This window comes from Lissotriton vulgaris, chromosome 1_1, assembly GCF_964263255.1.
Source record: "Lissotriton vulgaris chromosome 1_1, aLisVul1.2, whole genome shotgun sequence".
NCBI lineage: Eukaryota > Metazoa > Chordata > Amphibia > Caudata > Salamandridae > Lissotriton > Lissotriton vulgaris.
The window spans coordinates 378,347,651-378,364,098 of NC_141685.1; the positions used below are offsets into that span (position 1 = coordinate 378,347,651).

Sequence of the window (16,448 nt, forward strand, 5' to 3'; positions counted from 1 at the left end):
ATAAGACAGGAAGTCCCACGCACCCCAGCCTTTGAAGGCACTGCCACACCCCACGTTTCAATCAATCAATGAGCATAAAACTCCTTCGTTTTTTCAAAATAAATCCTTGGTTTGTGTCAGGTAATTGTATAAGAATTATGTTGTGTATAGGTTACCCGAGTGGTAATCTGGATTGATTCAACAGAGCGTTTGACTTAGGAAGCTCACTAAACGAATTCATTTTTGTACAGATTTGTCTGTTGATATATATAAAAAATTTTTGGTTGGGACCACTGTTTCCAATACAAGCTAATTATGGGCCTGTGTGTGTCTATATGGACGATAGTGCATTTATAATTTCAAAACGTGCGACGTGCGTGTTTCACTGCCAAGGTTTATGTGGGGGAAACAATGTCTCTAACATATACCAGGAATTGTAGTTTACAAGTGCGGAGGGTCTTTTAATATCACAACACGTCATTAAATCTACATTTTCTGTGTTCGGTATGAATGACATATTGTGTGCCTGCCCCCGCCCGAACGTTGATCCATTTGAATATTGCTAGGTTTTTTTGTTTCAAATATTTTATTGGCATTTAAAAGTAATGTGCATAAAACATTCAAGTGTTACAGAACCCTTGCGATGCATACAAATAAATGTACCAGGATACATTAGTATGGAAGGCGTACATGCAGTAGTGCGCGTGAAAATCAGCAAACGCACTTAGGCTCATATTATTAGTTTGAAGTTATTTTTTTCTGTTTGGCTTTGGTAAGCTGCTGTTCTTTATAAACTGTACATTTATTTATGATGCGTGCGTCCATTGTGCCAGTGGGCGTATTGGGGTAGGAAAGACACAGGTACAATCAGCCCTGGCAGGCTTTCGGTAGTCACGAGTCCGGCACTTATAGAAACGCAGAGAAGTGGAAAGAAGGGGTAGGTTTCGAGATTATTGGATGGGAAAAGGTACTCGAGACATTGAGAATGCTAGAGAAAATGGGCAACAGAAAGAAAGCCAGCAAACGAAGGAATTAAAACTGAAAATGAGGGTACAATTAGGAGAATGATCGGAAGAGAGAAAGGAAGTATGGCAGGAGGCAGAAAAACAAACAAGGAAAGAAACAGTCATGGGTAGAAAGAGAGAGAAGCAAGGAAGAGAAAGCAATGTGTAAGAAAAGCGGAAATGTAAAAATAGAAGTTTTTAGGTAAAGGCAGGTTTGTGGATCAGTGTTTGGTAACTATATAGGACACGTGTTTGAAATTTAAAAAATGTGGAATTTGTTGTAGACAAATAAAACAGCTAGCCTCGTGTGAAGCTGACATGCGGGGGCCTCGTGCCTTCCTTTTAACCGCGAGTCCATGAGAAGAATTTGTTTCTGCTGGTCTGTTGTGGGGGCCTTGCGCCTTCCCTGTCCGTGAGGGCCTCCGCCTCAGGCTGGTGCGTGGGGTTTCTGCGGGGACAAGTGTCGAGGGTCTCAGGCGGGAGTCACTGAGAATTGCTTTTTGTGGGTCTTTTGCATTGAAAGGACAGTGTGCCGTGTTTTTCTTGTGTGGTGCATTAAGGGTTCAGTGGGGTATTGTTGCAGGGGTCTACCGCATTTTTTTGGTGGGGGCTAGGGTGTCTGTTATGGGGTGCGGAGTTCTCTCGCTTCAGAGGCCTGGTACCCCCTTTGCGGGGTCTGACAGTGTTCTGGGGGGGGCTGCAGCTGGGGTGCGGGGACCCGGCAATGAAAGGCCCCGTCAGGGTTGTTTGCAGTGAACACTGGCATATGCACGATTCGTTCCGAACAGAAAGCTGCGGCGCCCCGTCCTCCCCCGACACCCCCACCTCCACCCCCTCCAGTCCGAGCCCCTCCTGCTTAACTTTACCTCCTCTCTAGCCGGTCAGAGGGGGTGCCTTCGGAGGCCCCCGGACCCCGTCATGTTCCCCTATATCCGCCATGTGCACCTCAAGTCTGAAAGAGATTGCACGGAAGGGCACACCTTCTACTTGTGCAAACGCACGCCAACATGTGAGCACACTTGACAGAAAGCGAGGGGGCATTACTTTGCAAAGGAGGTGGGGGATAAAACAGGCCGGGGAAAACATACGCTGTAGTCTTATAGACGGAGCGAAAACAATGTTGGCCAGTACATTGATGGAAGAAATGTGGTGGGTAGCTGACCCGGGGATCCTTTGTGGCTAGTAGAATGGGCAAACGTAGTAGCCTTTTAGAAAAACTAGAATGCATGTCGGCAGCTAAGGGTGAATGACCCCGCTGCATGTTAGCACTGGCGTACCTTCCCCAATGACCCTGTGCAGATGAAAGCCCCATCACCTAACTCACATCTACACTTACCTTCGCTCAGCTGCAGAGCAAACAGTCCGCTTCAAAAAGTAACGCTCGGGCCCCACTCCATGCTTCTCACCAGCTTCGGCAACGTCGGCGGGCTGAACTGGGGGGGGGTCTGGGATCGTCAGCAGGGCCAACGGAAACACGGACCCGGCTGCCCCGCGCCCCACTCCATGCTTCTCACCAGCTTCGGCAACGTCGGCGGGCTGAACTGGGGGGGTCTGGGATCTTCAGCAGGGCCAACGGAAACACGGACCCGGCTGCCCCGCGCCCCACTTCCGGGCCTGCGGTGGGGACAGAGAGCGGGCGGCCGGTGATAAACTCAGACAGCTTCAGATTTCGATAGTGGCTCAGACTCACCGGGCTCTCTTGGGCGGGCTCCTCCGGGCGGCGGCCTCTCTGCTGGGCGGCGGCGGGTCTCCTCCTCATAATGAAGCACCGCCTTCTCCTTCCGCCGTCGTCCTCCCGAGTGGAGCCGCCAGGCTCCCGATCCACTTCTCCTCCGGGGCGCCGGGAGCCCCCAGCAGCGGCGACGCGACCTCTCCTCTTCCCCGGTCTCCCTCTGGGCACGGGAGACCGGCAACTCCCGCAAAGGCTTCCCCCAGGCAGGGGGAAGCGGAACAACACGTCCTCCCGGCCCCGCCCACAACCAGGCGGCGGGCCGGACCTCTGCTTCCGGGGAACAGCCAATGGCTGCGCGGCAACTCTCCCTGGGCCACCCAATGCAAAGTGGTAGGATGCAGTAGTGCCGGCAATGCCGGACCAGACACGGGGGCGTTCCCGGCGTCCCGTGACGTCGGCAAAAGCCAAAGAATGTCGGGAACGCCCCCGTGTCTGGTCCGGCATTGACGGACAGGCCCCTCGTCCAATGGCAAGGCTCCGTTTACGGAGCCAGCCAATCAAGGACGAGGGCCGAACCAAGCCACACTATGGAACTCAACAGGATTTCGCCTGCGCCGAAAAGGATGCGCAGAGCGCATCCTTCGGCGAGGCGAAACCTAAAAACAAATAAATAATTATCACTAAGTCATCAGCCTTTAACAGTTTTTTTCTTTTTTGATGTGTGTATAGAAACACGTTGGCTCCTTACTGAAGTATTCATGTACATATTAAATGCAATGATTCATACTTTGATTTGTAATGTAATATCCCCAATTTACACAATACTTTGGAATATTCCTCAGATGCGTGAAAAGCAACGGATGATTTTGAACTGGGCTTGGAGCAGTTCTAGTATCAATAAATCTTTGTCTTTTGTGATCTGGGATCTTGTAATTAGTAATAAAACACGACAAAAACTAGAAAGGAATTCACATGCATGGTTGCTTTGTTTTTGTGGCTGATCATGTGTTCAGGATCATAACCCCAGATGTCACAACTGTCCTCAACAGTATTTACCATTTGAAATGGTGTGGGTGCCTTTTCAAATCTTGCTTGCAAATTGCTTGATTTCAGAGGGAGAGTTTGTAGCTTTGTTACTGTTGCGCCACAATAGTTATTGGATTTCTGATTATTGTAGCTAGGTCTTTGGCCTATAACAGTATCCGGTAATAGTACAGTGTAAGTTAAGGATGTGTTTTGGGAGCACAAAAAAATGGGTGCAATGAGTAGACCCGAGAAACAGACCGGAGCAGGGAAGTGATCTAGGACTGGGGTGGAGAACTGATGCAGCTTACTGGGAGCACAGCTGGGAGGACATAATAGGATCAGGGACAGTGAGTGCCGGAGGGAGCAGGGATAATATCGAGGAAGGGGAATTTGAGTTGTTAGGTGACTTAGGTGAGTGGGAACCGATTAGCTTCTCTACTTCCGAATAACCGCACATATGGCCAGCCTCGTGTATATTAGTTTGGCAGGGGCTTATTCGGTGTCTCTCATACACACAGATGAGCTCCCACCTGCACACTGCAATACATACATACACGCACTCATTCACTTCATGTGAACTCTCCAATGTGGCTCACGTGCGGCGCTGCCTACAGGACTGATCACCACGTACTTCATTAATTTCACAATGATCATGCATGGCACCACCAAGTGGTCCTTTGCATGGCTGTGTTTTTTGCACTGTAACAGGCTCAAGTTCTTTCATCTACCGCCTGGAACCTCATTCCTCAGTTTTGATAAATCCAAGATACTGAAAATGTGGAAACATGCTAAATACTAACGTGTATGTGCCAAATACTGGCTGCAGAGCATTTTCCCATTTATTATCGTTTTTGACACCTGAAAACACTTGTGCTCAATTTGACTTCAATATCTAAACAATTCAATGTGAGCTGTTACAAATGTTTTTATTATACAGGTAAAAAACGTCGTGGTCCAAATCAGTGTGTTCTCTTTTTTTCATACATTTCTAACCTTTTTCCCCACACATTTCTTAATCATTTCAAGTGGCCTCACCAATCTATACTTAATTGGGCAAATCGGCAAGCAATGGCTATTTGTTTCAAATTGCTATGATCTATAACTTTAGACAAAAGCTTAAAGAATATCAAGTCAAGCTAACATATGTATTTTCTGCGCTACTAAATGAAGTTGTTCATTACTCACCAATGTTGCCTTTCCTCATACTGCTCTCCGACTTTGCCACAGACTTCCTTTCACAAAGAAGCTTCTATAACAATAAAGGGTGGTGGCATTCTAATAGCATTTCCTTTGTCAAGAAAGCTTTGCACCTCTTTTAGGTGGCCAAACGGTGAAAAATGCTTGGATTTAAAATGTGCAAATATACCAGATTTCTTATCCAGGGTATTTCCTATGTGCTTAACATTAAAATATTTGTTTTCCAGATGAGAACATCGCATCCCGCTTATCGAATGCAAAGTGGAGTCAAATTCTGGACCCTCCCTCCCACCGGCTGTCTTGCAATCCTTCCCTGACCAGTTTGAGTCAAGTACCTGTTGAGACACAGCACCAGATCATCAAATCGATCACCTTGCGACCTTCGTCTATGGAGAGTACAGGACATTTTGCTAATGGCAAAGGCAGGGCAGAAGAACCCACAATGTTGATTGGTGATCAGACCATGGCAGAGGATCCATTAAATAACAAAAGCAGTAGACTTGATGCCCTCTGCAACAGCTCCACAGAGACATCCGAAAAAGTGTGTGCAGACGTAACCTGCTTCCCAGAAGAGAAAAATTTACATATAGTAGCATTCACGCACAACTGTGACAATAGGACGCTACCAAGTGGGGATTTGCTAAGCTGTAACAATTCCAACAGTGGTTCTCTTGTGGATTCTGTTGGTCTTGCACCAGACTTTAAAAATAGACAATGTGATCAGCTGAGTGTAACTGGGAATAGTCCTACTTTTGGAGATGCCAATCTAGAGGTCCACCAAATATTACTAAATGAGCAACTTGTTAAAGAAAATTTGGTTAGTCATTCTAGTAATAAGTCAGTGGACAGTGTAGCCAATACACGTCTTGACTTGGAGTTGAATTGTGAAAATATTAGAGGTAAAGATTCTCTACATCACGGACTTAAATCTCCAGGCATGAATTCAGTGACTTTGTCACAGAAAACCATAGATGAAGCAGTTAACATGCATGAGAGTTGTGCATCAGATGAAGATTCTTTTAGAGGAACCATCACTCTGGTAACACAATCTGAAGTCAAAAAGCAACCTCTGCATTCAAGTGAGGTGAGCTCAATCAGTGAATTTTGCACCGAAGCCACAACAGTTACAGCACCTTTGAAAGTGGTAGAGCCTAAGCTCTCTGACGTGCATTCTGGTGTGTCTGAGAGGGATGAGGTCGGGAATCTGTTAATTACTGATCGTCATGTCAGTGGAATGGAAACTGAAGTTGGTAAAGAGCAGAACAGTCCATGTACCTTGGGGTTATCCAGCCATGAAGAGCACTTCTCTGAACCTCAGCAGATGGCTAATGGTAAAGGGTCTTTGCTGAATGGAATGAGCGAAGAGCAGAAAATGGCAGATGATGAAAGGCTTGAGGAAAAAACAATCTTTGAAGAGCCATCTGGCACCCCCAGAGAGAAGGGACACCGCGAAATGGAATCATGTCCACGTATGGAGGTAGAAGAAACATGTACGAGTGAGCTTGAAGAATCCATTCTCTCTGTTGTTCTCAGTAGATCAACAGGAGATTCTCTGTCAAATGGTTTTCATTCCTATGGAATACAAAACTCAGTGGTGTCTCCAATTCCAAAGACTTTACCCTCTAAAGAAGATTCAGTAACCGAGGAGAAAGAGATTGAGGAGAGCAAGTCTGAAAGCTACATCACTATTTATGAACAACAAAGAGTTGATGAGTCTTTAGAAGGGAGGGACATGCTTGTGCACAGCAGTGGTGACCAAATGAAGAAAAACTATGCACATAATATTTGCAATCAGGCGCCATCAGTGCAAGGCCCAACATCACCAAAAACGTCAAATAATCTGCCCACCACAAGTGTTCCTTTTGGTGGTGCCCGGCCTAAACAACCCACAAATCTTAAACTGCCAATTCCAAAGCCTTTGTCAGACCATTTACAAAGTGACCTGGTACCCCCAAACTGCGGGATTACCAGTAAAAATAAAAATGGACTTTGTAAAGCAAAATTGGGGGACAGTCTTGCAGCTGATAAATGTCATGATAGGAAATCAGTAAATAGTCCACCTCCCGAATCTAATGGACAACATTTCGGGGAATTTGACGCTGCGATCATCACTAGTCCTTGCATTGCTGCAACACCTGATAGTCCAGACAATGACCTTTTAGTTGATCAATATGGAGTCCCCACAAGAAAGCCATTTACCACTCTGGGAGAGGTGGCTCCAGTGTGGGTACCCGATTCAAAGGCACCAAACTGTATGAAGTGTGAGGCTAAGTTCACTTTCACAAAGAGAAGACATCACTGCAGAGCATGCGGGAAGGTAAGTCGACTTCAGAGGCAGACATGAGTAATAAATAATGCCAGTGTGCGGTCAACGTTAGAATCTAGGTTTTCAAGTATCTCCTTGGCACAAGTGTTTTTTCTAAGGGACTATTCTGCTGGCCTCTTTTTTTGTGGAATGTTAAATGTTATTTTCCGGCTTGACCCTACACTTAAGCGTCTTGAAAGGTTTCATGGAAACAGAGTGGTGTATTAAGAATGTCTATTTTCCTTTTTAAACAAGATTTTACAAGTCTATGTGGGGAGCCGCTCGTTGTTATTGGGTATTCAGAAACAGGTGTTGGCGGGATGACCTAAATCAGTCAGTTATAACAAGTTTGTAATCTTGAAAATGGAGGTAGCTGGCGTCACCATACTTTAAAACCACCTTTAGAAGAGAATACACACAATTTGCACCACTTCTACTTTCTATCAAAAATATGTAGGGGAAGACTCCTAGCTATAATAATTTATAATCATATGTAAGGGCCATGTCCGTCTTTGCTTACGCACTGTGAGTGCTGTCTGGTAAGAGTAACAGCATCTGCACATATGCTAATTAATTAGTCTGAAGTAGGCAAAGGTAGCCTACAATTGAGTTCTGTCAGCCATTTGGTCACGCCTTGAGCAGTTTTTTTATACTACAATTATTAATATTTTTTTATAGCACAAACTAGACCAGAAGATATCACGTATCAGAGTGCTTTACATGAGCACCAGTTTTGTTACACAAGGACACATTCATATTTTGCTCGGCACTGGTAGATTAAGTGATTTACCCAGAATCACAGGATGTTGAGCGTCGTTGCCGAGACTCAACCTCAGTTCCCCAGCTTCAAGGTCGACAGCTCCAGCCGTAAAGTTACATCCTCTCCCAATTTAGGCTTCTAAAAGGAACTAGACTATGGGAATTGTGAAGCTTATGCTGGGACCTTTTACTAAAACTAATTTACAAAAACAATTGACATGAAGTAACAGTACCAAAATTAACTTGATGAAAATACAAACAACATGAGACGTTCAGACTCTTCTACCTGACAACATTCTGTTGGCTCTTAGAAATCCTCATTTATGTGTTATTTTAACCGGTATTTTGTTCACAATATGCTGAGATTACTAATTTATGAGAAACTAGAATCGGGCGTTCGTCTGGTAAGAACCATTTCATTCGTCTGTCTCATCTTAAATTATTCTATTTTCACATACTGCGCCTTTGACATCCATACATAGCATGTTGGTTGACCTCTTCATTATGAACATAATATAAAATAAGTTAACAGAAGCTCAGCAGATAATTGTAAGATCATTTGTCATTCTATCCTGAGTGCATTCTATTAGTGTCGTCCTTCCCATACTCATCAGAATACTTACAACCCAGCATAACTCTTGCTTGGCACTTACAAGGCATTTCCAGTTAGTTCCTCGTGCCAAACACTCGGAATAACAGATATTGGCACCAGTGACACAGTTGGAAGAAGAAAGAATGTATTTGCTGGCTAGGTAAGTCCAAGAAAAGCATAGGTTGTTCTCGTAGAAACATGATTCCAAGCCTGAGCAAAAGAACTTAGGAGCCAATATGTCTTTAGAAAGCTTTGATCCTGCCTGGTATTGGCCACCATTTATGCACAGAAGAAGACCCGTAATGTCCATGAATCTCTTGCTTCCCAAGCTCAATAAAAAATCAAGCACTTTCTCTCCTAAACCCAGCAGCCACACAGAGTTAAACTTACTCATTTCAGTTTTGAATTAAGGTAGCCTTACTTTCTGTGACCTTGGTATTAACAATCCTCAGATCCTTACCACAAACCTGTTCTTCCAAGTCTACCCTTCCCACACCATTAGCTTTAATACCTGCCTTTCAAGGTTCTCTCTTCCATCAAATGTATAACCCTTTATCCACCTACACTCATGTCACTTTCCCTTTGTTTGGCCCTAATATTTAACCTAAGCTCCACGATTATTCTACCAGCCAAAATCATTTTGTGACCATTTTGTATGACCTTGTTGGTCACTTTTAAAAAATACCTTTCTCATTCTCCACATTATCATTCTGCTTTTTGCTTTCCTACTTTCTCAAGGCAGCATTTTACCTTCTTTCCCAATACCTCTACTTCTCATCTATTGGTTTGATCTCCATCTCGCCATATCCCAAGCATGCATTTTTGAACATGAACCTGAAGGACATGAAGGAGCGTTTTGTGAAACGTGGTTACAGTGAGGAAGTGGTTAATAAGGCAGATACGAGAGCACGCAAACTGAATCGAGCTGACACTGAAGGACAAGAAAGACACAAGCAGGCAGGAGAAGGGGGCTTGATCAGACTGATTACCAACTATCATCCCTATTCACATAAGCTGTACAACATATGGAACAAACATTGGACTTTACTGACAATGGACAGGAATTTACAAACGTTTGTGAGAGCATGACTTAGCATCACATGTAAGAAAGGGAGTACGATCCGAAATATTTTGATCCCCCTGTTACCTGACACCACCAATACGTGAGACATGGCTACACTCAAGAAGCAGTGGCTTCTATAAGTGCGGACATTGCACTATGTCTAAACTGGCTCTAGATAAGGTCAAGGAATTCAGCTTTAATGGTTCACGTACATTGCAAATCAAGACTCCTATTGACTGCACTACGAAATATGTAGTATATGGACTTGTATCCGATTGTGACAGAATATATGTAGGGAATACAATCAGACCAGTGAGAGAGAGAGAATTACTTGACACTTTAGAGCAGTGAAACAGCGGGACATGAGATACCCGATTGCCCAAAACATGTGTAAATGTATGGCACAAGATAAACATCTACAGTTTAGGTTCCATGGGTTGCAAATGATACCAAGCAACCATAGAGGGGGCAATAGGGAACTCCTGTTAAGACAGAGTGAAGCCCGATGGATCATGATTTTAAAAACTGTAGAGCAGGGGCTCAACATTGACCAAGAAATGCAATACGTTTTAGGTACATATATGTGAGATATCAGCAATGCTAACTGAAATGATATCAATGTTGGATGAAGTATGGATATAGGCAGGTTTTATTGAAGTCTGGCTTGTGGATAGATATAATGTATTTGCCATGAATAGAATCAAAACACAGTGTGTGACAATGCTGTGATCCCTCTTGGATACGCCTTAACACGCATTGTAATTGAAGTACGTGACTCTACTGTAAGATAATTGCTATCTGAATAGTCATATTGATCACTGGGCTCGCATGTCAAGGTGTGGATTATACTTTTTTTACACATTTTTTTGTGTTTTGTCTGGATAAATTGGAAATATTAAGTTGTAATGGATACTCATGTCTAATCCCAGACAACAGTAGCACAGCAGTTCTTGACTGTAATTTGAGGACTTCTTGTTTGAGACTTTTAGCGAGATGGTAATTTTGTTTGGATCAAATGATACATTCTGTTAAAATCAGAGTGTATCTAGAGAATGAGTATCCACGACGTTCTGAATTATAAGTCACTATTATAAAAAATGTACAAAATGAGGATTGTGACATTTACGAGATTCATTCAGAAATGAGCTTTCACATAGCATAGATACTCTTGGTGTTAATATGACGTGTTTTGTTGCTGGGTCCGCCATCTTTGAGTAGATACAAATGGTGGGCATCGAGGCAGATGCCTTATGTAAATGAGCAACGATTATCACCGGTTAAGAAATTTTGGTGAACTCAGTATAAAGAAGTAAGGCGTTTCGCTTGTAATACAGGAGCATAGATGCAATAGAGTAGAATATAAATACAGACTGAAGAATTTTTTTTAGAATTAAAGGAGTGTTGATATCTGGAAACCTGGTACTCCTTTTTGGTATTATGTATAAATGGACAGGATGAAGTCACAGGCGGACATCTTGTGTAAGCATTTCGTGGTTATCTTACAAGGAACACATTATAACATATGTGAACCTAACTTTAGATTAGGACATGCCATATTGGAGAGATAGACAGTGATTATGTGAGGTATGGTGGAACAGGAATGAATTAAGTAGGTCGGTAGTTGATATAATGACCATGCTTTCTGAACGCTTTATAAATGCTTTATAAAGAGGATTACCGACATGGTGTCTGTTTACCACGTCGTCTAGGACTGTTCGAGGAGTCCTTTCCAGTTTACAAGTATGTGGTGGCAGGTGTTTTATGTGTGCCCATGCGGCAACGAGACACTATATTTTAGACTTGAGTGACACATGTAATTAATGGAATACGTGTTTTAGAATAGTTAACTTGATGGGAATAAAGTAGAATGATGTTAGGAACCTTGACGGTGACCCTGTTTCCCCCTGATAAATTCAGTTTATCTATACATATAAATTCAGATTACAGAGAGAGGATTATTGTCCGGGGAGGACTGCAGTGAGTGATGTCGGGTGTTACTTGATATGGCTGTACAATGTACATAGTGGATAGACTTCATGTTTTAACCCAGGTAGTGTAACTATTTGGTGTTTGAAACTGATGGAGATGCCCACAATTTCTTTCGTCTAATTTAATTTTATATATATTTGTGCAGTAGAGAGAGAACTACGGTCTGGGCAACGCCAGAATTTTCTTATCTCTCTAAAGTATACATTTGGCCACAGGTGAACGAGCATACATTTGAATATTCATTTATTTGGATAAGAAGATTGAAACTATCTGAGGTGAGACGAAATACATTTATTTAAGAGGTATAGTTTGCTACTCTGAGTAGTGACGAATAGTGGTCCTCGTAATATGTCATCAATACATGTGTATATATCCTCTTTATCTTTTTATTATCTAGATATTAACACTGCGACGATTGGACCGATTTGAGATTGTATGATAGGTGAGCCCAGTTATCAATTGTGGTATAGAACGCGCAAACTATTCACTGTGTAATATAGGGAACCATGTCTCTCATGCATTTCACTTTTATGTTGTTTTACATGTTGTCTTTTTTTCCTACACACACAAGTTGCAAATCTTTTAAGATCACTTGAGGACTACCTTAAATTTTAGATGCCTTTGTTTTTCATTTGACCACTTATAACTTCCTTCCTTCACTATGTATGATATGTGGTTAATGAATCTTACAATTTTGAAGTTTGTGTAAGACCATTACACACCAGGGTGTTTAGGTGACAGAGTATTATGAAATGCTCCAGTTGGAGCTTAGACTTATGGTGTTTATTTGACTTAAAGCCCTGAAGAAGTCAGCTATGTATACTGTATACTCATCAACTCTGACGAAACACGTGTTGGCTGTGGCTATGTGAAGAATATTCTGTGGTTTCTGAAGACGAGAGACTGTGGCTTCTGAAGAAGTTTTGTTGGAAATAAACCAAACTGAAAACACGAAGAACTGTAAATACTTTCTTTGTACATTTTTGGTGCTCGGGATAATCTGTTGACTGTACAGGACTGGATGTTTCCAGTAAGCTTATGTGGGCAATAGTTGCAACCCTCTTCCTTGGAGCACCTAAGTAGAGACTTGTTGTATCTGACGGTGGGGGAATAGTAGTACGTTTGTGCAAGAGGCCATGCCACATTCTGGTTTAACGCTCTAATACTCTTCCTTTGGTGAGGTCTATTGTGGTGTCCCATGGGGTAAACCTGACCTGGTTCAGCACTAGGTCCCCTGATTTCCTCCTTTAATCTACAGTTCAGAGCATATCCACATAACACACAGGTAATCATTTGACTTGATGGCGACCTATCTTCTCTACTATCCCAGTTCTAAAATTGTGTGTGTTTCAGTCTTTGAATGGCTAAACATTAATTCTCCATCTCTACACAGACAAAACAGTCTTTCTGTTTGGAAATTCCAGTGTGTGGTCCTTGGTTTGGCGGTCTGAAGATCTTAGCCCTTCACCTAATCCTATTTCATCCACCCACAATACTGGAGTCCTTTATGAGGCACTACACCCCCTCCCCTATCGCTTCCTGCTTCTTTAGACAGAAGGTAATCAAGTCTTTTCCATTATTCCAGATCATAAAACCATAGTTCAAGCATTTATTTGATCTTACTTGGACCATTACAGCGCGCTTTCTGTTGTTATACCAATCCCGGCCAGACTGAAGCACATTCAGAATACTGCTTCTATCCTCATTCTGGTTCCGAATAGCCATTGCTCTAGTTTCCCCTCCATCCCATTTTCAAAGCAAATGCCTTAGATTTCTTCCATTTTAAACTCAAGAGGCTGAGTCGAGCCCCTCGTTCTGTCTCTGTTAATCTCTTGGACATTTCTGGGCATTCCATGCTAGGCTTGGGCAACTGGGCTTTCTCCGCCATCACCTCCGAAGTCTGGACCTCTCCCCCTCAGCCTTCACTCAGTCATTTGCTGTCCCAGCTTTCACAAGCCATTAAAACGTATTTACATCTTAGTTTACTCGCTGCTCGTCTCTAGTGCTAGGACCCCCCTTACCCTGGGTCCTTGGTGCTCTGAAGGTAGCTACAAGCAAGTGCAACACATACAGTAGAAGTGTGATCCTTCTCCCACAAGACACCGGGGTGTTACCTTTTCCTTCGACTCTGCACCTGATGCGGCTGGAAGTGTTGCTCGCCATTTTTTCAAATTGCCACCAAACCCTAAGTTATTCTGTTTGACCGATTAGATCTGCCCCACCCAGAGGCAGCACTTCTTTCTATAGGTAATTCACATCAGACTAGATCAAACCAGTACCTGTTTACTGTTTCATTTAAGTCCACAAACCTAAACTACTCAAATTAATTTCCTTTCATTTTTATCCACCTCGTGTATCCTACGGTTGGACCCCATTGAATTTTAGAATTTAAACTGAATCGGTTAATGTTGCCTTCTTTTTTTTATGTAGGGTTTTCTATCACTAATTCGTACTATGACTTTATAAATTATTTTTATGAAATATGTATACCCCACTTGGAGGCATATTTCTGCAAAAACGACCACCATGGGCATGCAGGAGAAAAAAATGCGTGCATGTGCCCCGACCTTCACCCACTCGCACATGCAGACACCACCTTAATGGAGTTCAGTACATGTAAAGGCAGACGGCTAACTGAGCACGGCTTTATTAGGTCGACTAATGTCAGCTATTTCAAATATACATAGTGTGTTTTGGCTGCATTCAAAGGAATATTTTTCTCGTTCCTTATACTTTTAACTGTTTAGTGTATTATTACACTAATTGGGAAGTACTTCCACTCAAAGGCACGAGGGACTATTTTACACCTACAAAGTACACAGACATTCCTCACAGTTTCTCACATTCATCTCCTCTACAGTTTGTATGCAGAAATCATTCCTTTTTCCAACATTGGCAGAGCTGGAAGGGCTGGTTTTATTGCGCTAAACAGCACTTGTGAATGCCTGTTTACTTGCATCACACATTAAAACCAGACCTATTGGCGTTGCCAGTGCTTATACAGTTAGCCACTACCCTGTTTACTGTGACCCAGTTACAAGAATGCATTCAGTGGTTAGAAGTATGTCACTTATAAGCAAAGAGGCTTATATATTAACCCGGATATCCGCTCCAAATCTTGATACTTCAAATGTTCTGAGCAGAAAACACTTGAAGGCAAAAATCCTGTTTTGTGTGATAATTCGGATCTACTTAATGGTTTCTAATTGACACACAGTTCAGCTATTTTCCGTATTCCACGTGCTCCTTTCCTTTCCTTGGGGAACATTTTCAATTTAGCTGCAGAAATAAAATTCAGCTTTGCGCGAACACAAAAGGAAAGCCCTAGTGTTTTGCATCGGTGGCTTTTTGAAAAGCCATCTGGATATTACAAGACTAATTTCTATGAGGTTTTCTGATCGTATATCGGAATGCTCAAGGGTAGTGAACGTCAGGCTTGTGGCCATTAACTTAATTCACTTAGTCTCCTAACATAACCTGTGTGTCCCATATCTCGCTAACGTACATTTCAGATATTCTGTGAAATAAATAAAATAAAGTATCTTTCATTTAAGCTATTCTTAAATGTTACTCTTTGCATGTTCAAAGCTCAGTATTTTAGAAAAAGTGTTAAATTAATCGGTAACAAAAAAATACCCGGAAATATATTGTCTGCCAATATCTTAATTCTTTTAAAACGGTATAACAATTTAAGGAATCTTTGTACGAGGCTCCTCCTTTCTAATCAGACTTTGGTGGCCCACTCAGCCAACAAATGAAGACTTTTGTGAAAAGACTTTCATCCCTCTGAAGTAATCTCAATTAATTCCCAAATTAATAATAGATGAATGATTGAATGTATGAAAGATATTTCTAAACGCGAACAGCTGGTTTCAAAGGAAGAGTCCCAACGCGAAGCAGTAGATGAAAACAACATCATATATTCACTCTCTACCATGATGCTCTACTTTTCTCTAAACAAAAAACTTAGCAATTTGGCCTGTAAAGCTGGCTAGAAAAGCTGGTCAGGCAAAGATTTCCATAGATTAACTGCTTGAAAAGCAAAGGACCTTCCACCCGCTCTGATCTTACGTATCTGGGGAATTCAAAGTAGATTTTGACTTGCTGAGAGAAGAGCCCTGGCTCAGAGGTGTATTTTATATTTTTTAAAGCTTTTTCCTGTATGAAAGATCCACTTTTTTGTCTTTGACCCTATCAGTGATCATTAAAGGTTTACACTTCATGTTTTGCTTGACTGGTAATCAGTGTAGTTGCTCCTGATCTTTCTGGATGATCCGCTCTCTAGGAATATTCAAGACCAGTCTAGCTGCCATGATTTGCGCTCTTTGCTGCCTATTTAACAATTTAATTGGTGCAGCCAGGTACAGTATGTTAGCATAATCCAACCTGGATGTAATTAGGGCATGTAAAATAATCTTCCGCATATCAACTGGGAGAAATTGTTAACATCTTTTTCAAAGATTTTAAAAGGGTAAAACCGACCCCTGCAGTTGACTGCGCCTCTGGCCGAAACAATCGATCAGTGTACAAATGCACCCCTATATTTCTGGGCACGGATGTTGGAACTAGAGATTCCCCCAACTCTGACCATAGTCTCCACGTCCAACGGTGATACTTTTCCAAAGACTAGATTTTCAGATTAGTCTGAATACAGCTGAAGGACGCTTCTGTGCATGCCTGCTATCGCTGAAAACACCCCTGAAAATGTGCAATCGTAGTGTCATTCAGTTGCTGAAATGCAAGCATCAGCGAAGTTTCATCTGCAAATGATGCTATATTGAAACCCCATGGCTGAACTTCTAAAGCCTACATATATATGTCACTAAGGAGCGACCACTGTGGAACGCCAAATCTTATTTCTC

The 16,448-nt window shown here is 42.5% G+C and overlaps 1 protein-coding gene across 1 annotated transcript in view; it reads left to right on the forward strand.

The window, feature by feature from the left end:
• The window catches only part of ZFYVE9 (zinc finger FYVE-type containing 9), a 656,288-nt gene that overhangs the window by 342,936 nt on the left and 296,904 nt on the right, over window positions 1–16,448 (forward strand). Inside the window, exon 4 of the mRNA XM_086952440.1 lies at window positions 5,106–7,195. Within this exon, the coding sequence (XP_086808566.1) occupies window positions 5,106–7,195 (2,090 nt within the window). The remainder of the gene's footprint in view (window positions 1–5,105; window positions 7,196–16,448) is intronic.